Here is an 11,749-nt window from a genome sequence, read left to right as displayed (position 1 = left end):
CTTAAATATCGTTTCATGGCGCAAATGGCGGGAAAGGGTACTTAAGTCTTTGCAAACGCATCGGACTTCGATGCTAAATAATGCAGACACACACGGAAAAATGACTTTTGATAGTAGATTTGTAGAGTGATTTGCGGGGGGGGGGGACATATAACCTGCTTGGTTCTCTTTTATACGAGAGATGTCATACCCTTTTGATAGTAGATCCCAGATTTGCGAAACTTCGGGTCTTCGTGGGGCCGACGCAAAATCAGTTCCAGTCCGTCAAATGTCTAGATGAAAACGGATCGGTTCCAGTACAAGTCCGACACATTGGCAGCATAATCTTAACGCTCCATGGTTCAAACTTGGGAGGCAAGGAACACATCACACGAGTGGCGCCTAACAGACGCCGATGATCCGATCCCCGCGAAAAGGATGCGGGTCTAAAAGGGCGAGTAAGTTGGGGAAGCCCTGGACCTTTCATGCTAAGCCTGCTGCAACCCATTTTCTTCCGACGCTCCCTCGAGGCAGCAGCAGCAGCTAGGGTTAGGGTTAGGTTTGGGTGGACGAGAGGCCTGCTCGTTCCGTTGTTCGCCATGCCGGGAGTCAACCCTTCCGAAGCCCACCCTCACCACACACTGGAGTGGCCCTCCAAGAGGGTGAGGGAGACCTTCATCCGATTCTTCGAGGAAAAGGGCCACGTCAACTGGAAGTCGAGCCCTGTAGTCCCCGTTGACGATCCCACCTTGCTCTTCGCCAACGCAGGTGATCGATCACGCGACTTTCGAGCGTCTTTCTTTTTGAATTGCCTTTTTTGTGTGCTTTTTTCCCCTTCCTTTTCGATTTCGATATTGTTTGACATTATCTTGATTATGTCGAATCAAATTGATTTCGATAATCTATTCCTGACAGTGAATTGAAATATGGTGATTTCCTGGTCTGTATGAGTACAATGCCAACTTATTACATGTTTGGTTGGACAGAAGCAAACCATATTGAGCCTCTGCACCATTCTCTAAGAAGATGGCAAATCACGTTTACAAGAATTAGGTTCCGTGCTCAAATGTCTTATGTATTGAACCTGAGTACCTAGCTAATATAAACAACTTTAAAATAAATGCTTTGAGAGTAAATAACACATGATTTTGGCAGCTAATCATCATCGAGACTGGTGGAGTAGGCATGCCTTTATATGTTACTGAACTTTTTTTGATTTAATCCATTTTCATTTCTCCAATGTACTGCCGAATATTGTTGAAAGTTATCTGCAAGAGAAATATCTATTTTACTTGCAATGCATTTTTAGGTCTCCTGAAATTGTTGGGGCTGTTGTTGTTGTTCATACTTCTTGTAACATTGATCAAAAGAAAATTGTGTAGTTTTTTTCTTTGATCAAATATTTTCTGGGTTGTTGCATCTTAAGAATGATTCTTGCTCTAACCAAATGGCCTTTCTTTTTCAGGCATGAACCAATTCAAGCCAATCTTTTTAGGAACTGTTCATCCTAACAGTCCTTTGAGTAAACTCAACCGTGTCTGTAACACTCAAAAGTGCATACGTGCTGGTGGGAAACACAATGACCTTGATGATGTGGGCAAAGATACATATCACCATACATTCTTTGAGATGCTAGGAAACTGGTCTTTTGGAGATTATTTCAAGAAAGAAGCCATTGGATGGGCAATGGAACTTCTTACAGAGGTTAGTGGAGTAAAGCTCATTGTGACATTGTGTCTGGCTTTATATTATACTCTGTCATTCAATCTATTGTTTAAATTCATGTTTTTTGAATTCACTATTCACAGGTTTCATATTTGTATTCAGACTAGAAATATTAACGTGTTTCATAGTTCAGGATTTGCTCTTGGGTTGATGAATAATTGAGTTTGCCTTCTCTGGTTGGCTGCCATAAGGTGGGCTGGTATGTTCACGATAGCTTAAGGATTGTTGGATATATTTAGCTGAAACACTGAGTTCATACCTGTGGACTGGGTATGGGTACCAACAATAATGTCATTTTGAAGGGGATCTATAATGATCTCTAGGATGTGTCATATTGCTAGGTGTTGGAAAACGCATTGAAACACAATAGTTTCCTACTAAGTTCCGTTTGTATCCTGATAAACTTATTGACTAATATTCCATCAATATGTTTTTCCTTTATGATGGAACTCCCATTGTAGATGCAGCAAATTGTATTAGTTATGAGTTTATAATGGAGAACATTGTTTAGTTTGTAATACAATTTTTTTGTAGTGATGATGGAAATGTCTCTCTCTCTCTCTCTCTATATATATAAAATTTACTACCACTCCTGTGCTCTTAACACAATGAAGCTTATAAACAAAAAGGCACTTGTGAGCGAAAAGTGTTCTTGATTTTCAGTTTGCTTTTATTAAGTTTGGAAATCATAAATTGCAGAAAGGATAACTCAAGAACCATATTTGTTTTTACCGAGTGAAGTTTAGGATAAAAAATAGAGAGAAGATAGTGCTATCAGGCAGGTAACCTAGGGAAAAAATCTTTTGGTTCATCCCTAATTTTGGTTTTTCATATCATTATCTTTCAGATGATATTTTGGTGTTAATAATAAGTTTCATATTATGATTTTGTATGTATTTGACACTAATTCATCATGGTTATATTGTCTTTCCCTTTTCTTGTTCACTTCAAGAACTCTTTCTCTTGCTTCTCAGCTAAGCCTTGACTTATCCTATCATATTCATTATACCTAATAAGCTTTCTATCATTCTTTGTGGAGTTTCATCATTTTGCACCATTTCATGCCTTACCACAACTTGGATAGGAGGACATTATGTGGTAAAAAGGAATCCAATCTAATGAGGTTTCCTAGCAATTTGTGTTAGATTTCTTCAAAATCGCTAATCAGGAAATTGCAGAGAGGAAAGAGAATGACGATGCAACCAATCATGTTTTTTCATACAGGAAAAATCGTGACCTCTTCCTTTTAATATTAAACACAAAACCTAATACACGGTTTTTACAAGTAACCCTAACAAGTTACAAGTATTTACAAGTATGTCCAATACAAGTTGGACATGTAATACATATGTAGATTGGATCCGGTCCAGATCCGGATCCAAACTCAAATACAAATACAAACTCAAATACAAATACAAATACGAATACAAATACATGGATATCTGTCCTGTCTAATAGTCCCCCTCAAGTTGTGCATGATTTTGAATCATGGACAACTTGCTTTTTAAGAACCAAAAATGACATTTTTGTGAGCCCCTTAGTGAACAAACCAGGCACCTGGTCTTCTGTTCTAGCATAATGAGGCTCAATCTCTTTGTCTTCAATCTTTTGCCTGATAAAATACTGATCAATATCAATGTCCTTGGTCTTGCTGTGATGAATGGGATTAAGAGATATTTGAATAGCGCTTTGGTTGTCACAAAGGAGAATGCAATTAGCAATAAACTCCTTTAACTCTGTTAACAAATGTCTAGTCCATGTTGCTTCTGCCGTAGCAGCAGCCATTGCCCTGTATTCGGTACTAGATCTAGCCACTGCCTTCTGTTTTCTACTACTCCAGGAAACAAGATTGGCGCCAATGAAAACACCATAACCTGAAACTGACATTCGATCATCAGGGTCTTCGGCCCAGTCTGCATTTGAGTAAGTATGACTAATATTTATGGATATGCTTTTGGTGTACAAAAGTCTAACTCCAACAGTTTTCTTCAGGTATCTCAATATCCTTTTTACTGCATCCATATGTCCCGTCCTTAGCTCATGCATGAATTGAGAGACTTGATTGACTGAAAATGTGTTGTCAGGCCTGGTAAATGTAAGATACTGAAGCATCCCCACTAGACTTCGATATTTGGTGGGATCATGATATAAGTCTCCATCTTGTGTACTTAATTTTTGATTAATCACACTAGGAGTAGCAAGTGGTTTGCAACCCTTCATTCCAACCTTTTCTAACAGATCCATTGTGTATTTATGTTGGGTCAAAATAAGCTTATTTTCTTGATTATCCACCTTTACTCCAAGAAAGTATCGAAGGACTTCAAGGTCCTTCATTTTGAATATCTGACTCAAAAGATCTTTAGTCTTTTGAACATGGTTCTCACTACTTCCTGTAATAATTATATCATCAATATATATCAAAAAGAAGGTAGTAAACTCATTACCTCGACGAATAAAAATGAAATGATCCAATTGTGATCGATATAAACCATGTCTTTGAATTTCCAAGGAAAAACTTTCAAACCAAGATCGAGACACTTGTTTCAGGCCATAGAGTGCTCGATTTAATTTGCAGACATACTTCTTTGAATCCCCTTCTGTACATCCTGGCAGTTGCTCCATGTATACTTCTTCTTTCAAGTCTCCATGAAGAAAGGTATTCTTCACATCTAGCTGACTTATTATCCAACCATATTCTACCACCAATGAAAGAATAATGCAAATTGTTCCCATTTTCATGACTGGACTAAAGGTTTCATCAGTGTTGTGAAAAGCGTTGAGGCGTAGCGAGGCGCTCCACCAAAATCTGAGGCGAGGCGTAAGCCTCGAGGCGTAAAGCGTAAGCCTCAAAGTTTTTTTTTAAAAAACTATAAAAAATATCTAAATTATAAATAAATAAACAAATCTTTATTGATGAAGCAACAACCAACACAAAATAAAAAATCTCAAATAAATACTGAAAAAATGAGATTAACATGTAAAAAATAGAAAAATTTAAAAAACGATAAACATCGTACATCTGCTCATGAAATGCAACATAGAATATCAGTAAGCATCCTTGTGGACAAAAAAACAACCGAATTATTCTTTTCTAAAAAGAATCAAAACTGCCCTGGAACATAACACATAGATCACTTTCTGTCAATGTGCTTAATACAGAAATTCAAAACTGTCATTAGGCTTAGTGCATAAATGTAGAACTTTGAAAAAACAAAATATCGAAGCAATTTTAAGAAAATTTTTAAAGAATTTTATTGAAATATATATGAGCAGCTACTTGCTGATACACTTCAAAATAGGTACATGTCAAGATTGTTTCAGTCTATGTTAAGTCCGTTGCAGCCTATGTCATTATGTTGGAGATGCTTACAATAGTTTTCTCTTTGTGCTATCACAGTGCAACATGAGTTGTTCTTTTTGTGCAGAATGTATTGCATTGGCATATTGTCATTAGGCCTATGAGGTGCATACCTTGAGGGTTTTGCGCTTCACATGTGCGCCTCAAGGCATAACGCCCCTCGCCTTAAGGTGAGGCACACTTTTTGCGCCTTGAGGCGCGTTTTTAACAACACTGGGTTTCACCATAATCCTGTCTAAATTCTTGCGTGAATCCTTTTGCTACGAGACGAGCTTTGTATCGCTCAACACTCCCATTCAGTTTGTATTTGATCTTGTAAACCCATCACGACCCAACAACATTCTTATCTGAAGGTCGAGGAACAACTGTCCATGTTTGACATTGATACAAAGCTTCCATTTCTTCGTTCATGGCTTGAATCCATCTTTTAGAATTAATAGCTTGATAAAAATGCCTAGGTTCGGTCTCTTTCTCAATCTGTGACAAAATAGCTGAAAATCCATGGTAAAATTATCATAACTAACCCACCTTTCAATAGGATGCCAAACTCTTTCTGATCGTCTGGATGGTAGTGCCACTGTAGTAGAAACTGGAGAAGTGGTGTCATTGGGCGAATAAGAGGTAAGTGCTTCTTGTTCAGTATCATTCAGAGTCAAAAGGGAGCCCTTCTCTCTTCTCTTATAAACCTGCCCACTAAACTTATTAATCTCTAGAGGATTTTCTATTTCAAGTTCCTGTATTCCACTGTTTCAATCTTGACAGGTTATCCCTTGAGCACATGAAGAAGAGCATTCGTTATTTGCATCAGAGAATAGCTCTGCACTGAGCCATGGGTCATAAAATAACTCATTCATATTCTCCATCTCCAAAATCATTTTCATCAAAAACTATATTTCTAGATATCTTGATTCGCCTATTGTTAGGATCATAACATCTGTACCTTTTATGATGATCTGCATATCCAACAAATATGCACTTTGATGTCTTAGCCTCAAATTTGTTTCGTAGAGAAGAGTCAATGTGAACATAACACATGTAGCCAAAAATTTTTAGTTTATCATAATTAGGATGCTTCCCAAATAAAATAAAATAAGGTGATTTATTTTCTAAAATCTTCATGGGCAGGCGATTAATAATGTGAACAACAGAATGAAAAGCCTCTGTCCATAGTCCTATGTCCAAACCACCGTAAATGATTCTCTCGCATCTTATTTTCAATGGGTGCAACACCTACCTTCTTACGTATCTCCTCGTTCCGAATCTTATCTTTTATTGTATTTCCACACATCCATCTAAGCATCCGCATCTCAGCTACACTCATTTTTTAAATATGATGTCTCTTGGCAGCCCAACATTCCGTACCATATAGTAAAGCGGGCCTAATAGTCGTCCTATAAAACTTTCCCTTCAACCGCAAAGGCATTCTACGATCGCACAACACTCTAGTTGCACTTTTCCATTTCATCCACCCAACCTTTATCTTATGATTACATCTCCATCAATTTCTCCATACTTTTGAATGATGGATCCCAAATATTTGAAATAATCATTCACCGGTATTTCTTGCTCACCAAACTTCACTACACTCCCATCACTACTTCGTTGCTTACTAAACCGACATTCCATATATTCAGTCTTACTCTTACTCAACTTAAAACCTCTAGCTTCCAATGTCTGTCTCCATAATTCTAACTTAGCATTAACCCCAACTCTAGACTCATCAATCAAAACAATATCATCAGCAAACAACATACACCACGGTACATTTTCTTGAATTGATCTCGTAAGCTCATCCATCACTATCGCAAATAGGAAAGGGCTTAAAGCAGATCCTTGATGTAACCCAACCGTTATAGGAAAATTGGTTGTGACCCCTCCACAAGTGCGGACATTGGTTACTACTCCTTCATACATATCTTTAATTATACTAATGTACTTGAGAGAAACACCTTTCTTCATCATTGTCCACCAGAGAACGTCCCTAGGTACTCTATCGTACGCCTTCTCTAAATCAATAAAAACCATATGCAAATCTCCTCATCTTTGACTAAAACCCTTTGCGTTTCATCTTTGATACATCTAACCATACCCAAATCCCTCGATTTCCTATCTCTTATCTTTGCAAGCCTATAAATATCCTTCTCGCCTTCTTTGGTATCTAACTTGTCATAAACCTCCTTATATACCTTAGCCCTCGCGTTTCGAACTACTTTATTAGCTTCCTTCTTTGCTATCATATACTTCTCCAAATTCTCATTATCACGACTCTTACTTAGATTTCTATAACACTCTATTTTAACCTTAGTAGCTAATTTGACATCCTCGTTTCATCATGATGTATCCTTACCTAGTGGTGCACCGCCTTTAGACTCACCCAATACCTCTTTAGCCACTTTTCTCATGCCACCCGCTATCTTATTCTACATTGATTCTGAATCCTCCTCGAGACACCAATAAGCTTCCTTAACTACTTGCTCTACAAACATTCATTGTTTAGCTCTTTTCAGTGCCCACCACTTAATTCTAGGATCTATCCTATGTCTATCCCTTTTGCGGCATTGTCTAATTCTAAGATCTAAAATTAAGACTCTATGTTGTGTAGCTACACTTTCTTCCGATATAACCTTACAATCGATGCAACAACCCCTATCTCTCTTTCTAAGTAGAAAAAAATCTATCTAACTCGTATTAACCCCACTTTTAAATGTTACTAGGTGAGACTCCCTCTTCCTAAACCAAGTGTTTGCTAAGATCATATCATAGGACAAACAAAAATCTAAAATCCTTTCTCTACTTTCATTTCTTTCTCCTATACCATAGCCTCCATGGATACTCTCAAATTCATCCCTACTAAAGCCTACATGTCCATTAAGGTCACCGCCGATGAAAAGCTTTTCTCCATAAGATATCCCTTGTACTACTCCATCTAAATCTTCCCAAAATTGACGCTTAATGGAATCATCTAAACCTACTTGAGGTGCATAAACACTAATAATATTAATAATATGTGTACCTAATACTAATTTAATAAGTAAAATTCTATCATCCTGCCTACGGACCTCAACTACATTATCTATAAACTGACGACTCATAACAATCCATACTCCATTCCTATTCCTATTTATTCCTGTATACCAAATCTTATATCCCCAACGTTCTATCACTTTTGCTTTCTCACCTACCCATTTGGTCTCTTGTAGACATAAAATATCAATCTTTCTCCTACACATAACATCTACTAACTCTACCAACTTACCAGTTAAAGACCCTATGTTCCAAGTGGCTAACCTAATTTTATGGTCTTGGACTAACTTCTTTACCCCCACCCGTCCAACAAAGTGAGGGAACCCTTGCCTATTTGACACCACACCCGGGCGCCGGTGTGACGCGTCGCTTCTGGGCGACGACCTAGCAACCCTTGCCCATTTATCACTGCCTCCGGGCCTAGAGAGTACAGCGCGTCGCTTAGTAGGGAACGCCCCAATGAAATTCTCAAATTGGTTCATTTTCACAGGGTATGACTAAGTTTTTATGCTGGCTGTCACAGGCCTACCGCAACCCTCCTCCTTTATCCGGGCTTGGGACCGGCAGTGTATAACTAAACAATTATACACAGGTGGAGTTGTTCGATCACCAACCATGTTATTTGAAAATTTGTATATTGAATGCTGTTTATATGCATTTTATGATGATGACATGATGTTGACTTGAGAAATTTGAGTGTTAAATTTTTTACTTAATTTTTATATTGAATGCTCATATTTTATTTGTTAGATACTTACATAGATCAAGTTATTGCATTAATGTTACTTTTACATGTCAATTTCATATTTTTTTGTATTTATTAGAGATTTTCTATTTCTTATTGGTTGTTGCTTCATCAATAAATTATTTCTTTTATTTATTTGTATGTTTAGATATTTTTTAAAGTTTTTTTTAAGTTCTCAAAAATATATTTTTGAGGCTTACATTTTATGCCTCAAGGCTTACGCCTCGCTTCATTTTTGGTGGAGCGCGAAGCTTTTCACAACATTGGACATTACTCATTAGTTTTAACTTGATTTGTGTGATTACATTTTTACAGGTATATCGGCTACCTAAAGAACGAATGTATGCCACTTATTTCGGTGGTGATGAGAAGTTGGGCATTGCTGCTGATATTGAAGCACGTGATATGTGGTTGACCTTTTTACCTCCAGGGCATGTTTTGCCTTTTGGTTGTAAGGTAAGTATTTCAAGAATTATTTATATCTATGAAAGCTAAGGACATGATCTTGGCTCATTATGGGGAAGGAATGGAAGTGTTTTAAGTCTGGAATTATACCTGGTCCTTTATTCTTTATGATTTGGAGATAAGATCTCCTAGTTATTGGTTCAGATTATGACTAAATATATGACTTGTCCATCTTGAAGAGAGTATGTAATCTTGTTACTAATTTTTCTTAACATGGTTATGTTGCATGTTACTATGTATTTGCATCCAAGTCTCCATACTGGAAGACTATACAAGTTGATGATTTCTTGTTTCTTTCATTTACTTAATGCACATCCATCCTCACATGTCATGATAAAGAGTCAAAGACAATGACAAAGCTTTAGAGTCATTCATCCATTTATCCATGCATCAATCAGTCAATTGCAAATTTTAGAATTCATGAACTTAAATCCTGAAAAAAAATTAATGAACTTAAAATATAGTATCTATTTAATTATTATTTGAATATGTATACTATTATATTTTGTTTTTAGTATGTAGAAGTTTTTATGATAGTCATTTTTGTTGTTTGTTGGGACACCCAAATGCATACATAGGATGTGCATTATCCTGTATGGCTCTTGCTCATGCTAATTCAAATACAAATTGATGGGACCTTGTGAATTTAAGGTCATAAAATTGAACCCTTTTCACCATCACAATGAAAAGAATTTGCTTCTGTTATCATCGCAAATTTTTTTCCTCCCTTTGCGAGAGAGAGAAACGATTCTGCGAGTCAAACTCGACCAAAGTTTTGAAAATGATTTTTGAAAATTACTCGCCTCCGTTTTTGAAATTTGCGGAAAATTCCGTAGAATGGGACTTGCCTGTCGGTACGAGGTTCAACCGTTCCTGACGCCTTTACCAGGGGTAATCGAATCAAGGATCAAAAGCGTGCTTAGCTAAGTTCAAATATCTAAATCATGCTCTATTTCCTAAATGCACAGAGAATCAGGCATGCGCTATGAGATTTTGAAAAATGCAAGTTTGAGAAATATGATGTTTGCTTGGAATATTGGAAATATACTTGGAAAAATTTCTTGGAAAAAGTGATGATTCTGAGAAAATCATGAATTTCATTGGAAAATAACTTTTGAATGGAAATGGATTCTCAGGAAAATTGGAACCATGAGAAAATTGATTTTGAGATTTGGATTGTTTTTTAAAATGAAAATCGATTTCTGAAGAGGATTTGAGAATTCTGGAAAAACCAGTTTCAGAGATAATTCAAAGATTTTGAGAAAATCGATTTCTGAAGACTTTGGATTTTGAAATTCGAGGATGTTAGAACATTGGAAAATCATGATTTGAAATGAGAAAATACTTAACATCATTTGAAAACTCAGAGTTTTGAGAAAATTGTTTTCTGAGAAAGACTCTGAAATTTTTTAGAAAATCGATTTCTCTGAATTGAAATAAAATCATGCGATTGTTTGAAATACTTTCACGATGCAAATTGAATGAAATGAATGTATATGGATTTGAAAGATATTTTCTAATGAATTCAAGATTTTTTTTTTGTTTTAAAAAATGCAATGCATTTTGAAAATAGCCTACCAGTGTAGGCTGAATGTGGCTAATACGAAGATTACAAATCTGTGTCTCATTCGTATTCTGACTATGACCATAAATACGAATTCCACAGAGTTTGTCAGCTCCCTAAGAGCTTGTGCACGTGCCATTCGTGTTAACTATAGTGGATTTGAAAAAATGTGCATGAATCATACATCAAATATTGAATTTACGAAAGCAAACTATATGCAATACACCCTATTCTAAGCAGAAAATGTAAATCTTATTCCAAATATTACATCTGATATTCACATTGAATTGAATAAGAAAAAGAAATAAATGAGCTAAGTCTTCCACTTGAATGTTCTTTGAATGTTCCTGCAAAACTAGAAAACAACTTAGCACAAAAAGGTAGGTTTATCTGGATTTATCCGATAATATGAGGAAATTATCGAATTTTACCAAGATATAAACCCTGATTCACACATTCCTGATATAAACATAAGAAATATATGATGAAAATGAATTGAAAATACGAAAACAAGATTTGGAAATTCGAAATTGGGATGAAAATGATCAAAATGCCCTTGATAGCAAGACTATGGCCTTGAAATCAGGGTTTTCAGAAAGATATTTTGTAAAACTGAGAACTTTGAATTTCAAATGAAGATAAAATAAAACACAAGATGATATGTGAAAATACGAAAATGAAAGTTTGGAAATTTAAAATTGAGGCGAAAAATGCTCCTGATAACAGAACTATGGCATTGGAATTAGGGTTTTCAGAAATAATTTTTGTAAAAATGGGAATTTTGAAATTCAAATGAATGAAAATGAAGTTAAAATCAAACATAATATGATATGAGATGATTATATACATGCTAAAACTATAAAAATGCAAAAAGTATCATAAAAACACT

General features: G+C 36.1%; 1 protein-coding gene across 5 annotated transcripts in view; it reads left to right on the top strand.

The window, feature by feature from the left end:
* Nucleotides 1-447: 447 nt before the first annotated feature.
* The window catches only part of LOC149837351 (alanine--tRNA ligase-like), a 172,619-nt gene continuing 161,317 nt past the window's right edge, over nt 448-11,749 (top strand). For all 5 annotated transcript variants that reach the window (XR_016431900.1, XM_090005981.1, XM_090005980.1 and 2 more), the window contains exons 1-3: nt 448-747; nt 1,445-1,683; nt 9,147-9,287. Coding sequence is in view for 4 of the 5 variants with exons in the window: in XM_090005981.1 (XP_089862107.1) it covers nt 465-747; nt 1,445-1,683; nt 9,147-9,287 (663 nt within the window). In the remaining variant the exon portion in view is untranslated. The remainder of the gene's footprint in view (nt 748-1,444; nt 1,684-9,146; nt 9,288-11,749) is intronic.

The sequence above is a fragment of the Nuphar pumila genome, chromosome 5, assembly GCF_984573655.1.
Source record: "Nuphar pumila chromosome 5, dmNupPumi1.hap1.1, whole genome shotgun sequence".
Lineage (NCBI taxonomy): Eukaryota > Viridiplantae > Streptophyta > Magnoliopsida > Nymphaeales > Nymphaeaceae > Nuphar > Nuphar pumila.
The sequence above is the reverse complement of the archived record's forward strand: the minus strand, read 5'-3'. Positions and strand labels throughout refer to the sequence as shown.